General features: G+C 43.7%; 1 protein-coding gene across 1 annotated transcript; it reads left to right on the top strand.

The window, feature by feature from the left end:
• The first annotated feature begins 2,018 nt into the window (after positions 1–2,018).
• On the top strand, positions 2,019–2,359 carry LOC128572884 (60S acidic ribosomal protein P1-like). The gene is made up of 2 exons (XM_053573013.1): positions 2,019–2,089; positions 2,164–2,359. The coding sequence occupies exons 1-2, from the start codon at positions 2,019–2,021 to the stop codon at positions 2,357–2,359; spliced, it is 267 nt and encodes an 88-aa protein (XP_053428988.1).
• Positions 2,360–4,075: the final 1,716 nt, after the last annotated feature.

The following is a 4,075-nucleotide window of genomic DNA, read 5'->3' as shown; positions in this document are numbered from 1 at the left end:
TAGCTTAGCAGGATATGGAATTCTTGGCTGGAGATTGTTCTGTTTAAGTAGATTAAAGGTAGATGACCATTGTCTTCTTGCTTGGAAAGTTTCATTAGAGAAGTCTGCAGTCACCCTGATGGATTTGCCCCTGTTAAGTCAACTGGTGCTTATTCCTGGCAGCTTGAAGAATCTTTTCTTTTGTCTTGACTTTGGACAGGTTCATCACAATGTGTCTTGGAAAAGCTCAGTTAGAATAGAGGTGACCTGGGATCCGATATCCCTCTGAAAGCAGTGTGTCAGAATCTTTGCTGATATTTAGGAAATTTTCATTTATAATATTTTCTAGTATGGCTTCCATTCCTCTGGGGCATTCTTCTTCCCCTTCTGGGATACCTATAACTCATATGTTTGAACACTTCATAAAATCCCATAATTCTGTCAGTGAACGTTCTGCTTTCTCTCTCTTCTTTTCTGCCTCTTGAACTATCTGAGTCATCTCAAGAGCTTTGTTCTCTACCGCTGAGATTCTTTCTTCTGCATGGTCTAATCAATTGTTGGTACTTTCTATCTCATCTTTAAGTTCTCTAATTGACTGCTTCAGTTCTTTCAGCTCTTCTATATCCTTTCTATATTCTTCATATCATTCATCTCTTATTTGATTCCGTTTTTGGATTTCTTTTTGGTTATTTTCCACTTTCTCAGCAATTTCCTTCCTTCCTTCCTTCCTTCCTTCCTTCCTTCCTTCCTTCCTTCCTTCCTTCCTTCCTTCCTTCCTTCCTTCCTTCCTTTCTTTCTTTCTTTCTTTTCTTTTTTTTTGCAGTTTTGGCTGGGGCTGGGTTTGAACCCCCTACCTCTGGCATGTGGGGCCGGCACCCTACGCCTTGAGCCACAGGTGCCGCCCCTCCTTTATTATTTTCATCATCTGTATTCTAAATTCTCTTTCTGTCATTTCTAACATTTCCTTATAGGTGGAATCCTCTGCAGTTGCTACCTCACAGTCCCTTGGGAACGTTGCTCTGGACTGGTTTTTCATGATGCCAAAAGTTTTCTGCTGATTCTCCTCATGAGTGATTTCCTTTATCTGTTTCCTTGCCCTAATTTTCCTTTCCCTTCCTCCTTTTTAAATTGCCGTGCCTGTGGACTAGGGTTTTGATGAGTCCTTTTGGTATAGGACCAGAAGGATGAGAAGATTGAAGAGCAAGAAGGGAAAAAAAATAAAGAAAAAAGAAAAAGGAGAAAGAAGAGGGGGTGGGTAGAAGTGAATATTGAAAAAAAGAGAGGCACAGAAAGAGGGAGACAGGAGCAGTATAGATGTACAGTAGGGTACTTTGATCCAACCTTAAGAACCCCCAACCTCTGGGGGTGCTGGGTTGGGTTGTTCCCTTGAGGTTAGCAGTTCTTTGCCAGCCTGTTTGGACACAGTACCTCACCTCCACCAATTGGAGAGGAAAGACAAAAATGCTATAAATCAAACCAAAACAAGCAATCTGAAAACTTTAGGGGATAATTTTGGGGTGGGGTGGGGTGGGGTGGGGAAACACTAGCAAAATGGTAGTCGTAAGGGTAGAAACACTAGCAAAATGAAGTTCAAATTGTTGAAAAAGGCAACAAGGGAAAATTATATTTAAAGTAGAAAAATGAAGAAATAAAAAAAGGAAAAAAGAAAAGAAAGATCTATAGGGTAAATGTTGAAATTAAAAACAAACAACAAAGTAGTATATATATCTTGCTGAATATTGTCTGGGCAACAGGTGATCTTTTAGGGTATGATATGTTAATCACAATGCTGATACGGCTGTATGAGATGGAGACTGGTGGCCTCTAATGATTTCTTAAACCCCACAGTGTGGAGAGCCTAAATCTCTCCTCAGCTTGCTTAAAAGGCACTTTAAATTGCTAACCTGGGCTTTTTTCCTCAGCTGCAGCCAAGGTGCTCGGTTCTTCCGAGGAAGCTAGGGCCGCGTTGGGGTGAGGCCCTCACTTGGTCTGGAGACTAGCACCATGCCTGGCAGTGCTATCTCAGTACTCGCTACTCCATGGCCTCCATCTCAGAGCTCGCCTGCATTTACTCAGCCCTCATTTTGCATGACAATGAGGTGACCATCACAGAGGATAAGATAAATGCCCCAATAAAGCAGCTGGTATAAATGTTGAACCTTTTTGGACTGGCTTGTTTGCAAAGGCCCTGGCCAATGTCAACATTGGGAGCCTCATCTGCAATGTAGGGGCTGGTGGACCTGCTCCAGCAGCTGGTGCTGCACCAGCAGGAGGTCCTGCCCCCTCCACTGCTGCTGCCCCAGCTCAGAAGAAAGTGGAAGCAAATAAAGAAGAATCTGAGGAATCTGATGATGACATGGGCTTTGGTCTTTTTGACTAAATCTTTTTTGTAAGGTGCTCATTCAAAAGTTGAAGTCTGCTGTCAAAAAAAAAAAAAAATTGCTAACCTGGGATAAGTAGAAGCTTTCCCAGGAAAGCACTTGTCACTGGGATCACTCGTTAAGTGGCTATCCACTTACCCAGTGTGCCAAAACCGGTCTCAATCTATGCCCCTGAGGGCTAAGGCTGCAAGGCGTCTCAGTCCTCGCCTTTAGGCTGCTCTGTCACTAGATTACTCTCTCCCGCCCGATGCTTGTTCTGCAACCCTGAGGGTGGAGCTTGCCAGGGCAGTTCTCCCACAACGGCTCCACACAGCCCACAGCCAAACACTATTAGCTCCATCTGGCTGGGTGGCTCAGTCTGGGACCCTAGACAACCCTTAAAAGTCCTCTGCATTCTTGCCCAAGTTCTCCCAAGGTAGTTCAACTTAGTGCCACGTCCAAAAAAACCCAAACAGCTCACAGGTAAGGCCTTTCCATCTTGCAATTTCACTGCTGCTGTACTTATAGCTGCTGACAGGATTAGATGGAACGAACACACACAACCACTTGCCAGTTCTCCACTGCTTTTTGTGTGTTGCGGGTTTTGAAACAATTTTGTTAGGGATGTGTTATCCTTACCTTTTGGGATAATTTTCCTCCCTTGAAATATCTGAGAATCCCAGACACAGAAATAATTTGTGCATTTCCCCCTGAATACCTGTATTTGTTGGTCTAAATGATAGGTCTGAATGCAAAGATCCACCCAAAAGGAACTGAGGGTAGGGACACAGAAATGAGTGCACATGTCCCACAACGGAAGGGGTGAGTGCACCAACCCCCTCTTCTGAACCCTTATATTCCCACCCCGCCTTAACCCACCTGTTGACTTTTTTTTCAAACTCAACCCACTGCCATGGAAGTGATTAAAGGCCACATTGCCCACACAGAACCTGGGCTCCACTTCCTTTTGTTCACATCTCGGAATAACCTCTCATTTTTGGTCCCAAACCTTTCACTAAACAATAATGTGTCCCACATATTCAGACTGAGGCTGATATAAAAAAAAATAAAGTGCCTATCGGTTAGCTGCTTATAGGAATGGTATATTAAGAGACCACTCTCAAATTAAAAGCCATTCATATACTCCCCTGAGAGGCTCCATACCCATATTTCAGGCTATCCACTGGACAGCTATGTCCCAGGAACTGATATTTGTGGAACACTCCAGTAAACATGGATGCTTTGGGCATCTTGGCTCATCCTCAGACAAGTGTGAAGCCCTGGACTGACAAAAGACAGAAGGGTGACTGAGGACACATCATCCTAGTCACCAATGAGGAGTCTGAATACAAAGACATTCTGGCAAGGAGTAAAGGCATAAAGATTTTGACCACAGAGTGTCACAGAAAAAAAAAAATTGTTTTTTTTTTTTTTTTTTTTTTTTTGAGACAGGCTCTCACTTTATTGTCCTTGGTAGAGTGCCCTGGTGTCACAGCTAATAGCAACCTCAAACTTCTGGGCTCAAGCGATTCTCTTGCCTCCACCTCCCAAGTAGCTGGGACTACAGGCACCCACCACAATGCCTGGCTATTTTTTGGTTGTAGTTGTCACTGTTGTTTGGCAGGCCTGGGCTGGATTAGAACCCGCCAGCTCTGGTGTATGTGGTTGGTGCCCTAGCGGCTGAGCTACAGGCGTTGAACCTCAAATTTATTCTTATAAATTACTAATTGTAAGAA

Source organism: Nycticebus coucang, chromosome 20 (genome assembly GCF_027406575.1).
Source record: "Nycticebus coucang isolate mNycCou1 chromosome 20, mNycCou1.pri, whole genome shotgun sequence".
Taxonomy (NCBI): Eukaryota; Metazoa; Chordata; class Mammalia; order Primates; family Lorisidae; genus Nycticebus; species Nycticebus coucang.
The sequence above is the reverse complement of the archived record's forward strand: the minus strand, read 5'-3'. Positions and strand labels throughout refer to the sequence as shown.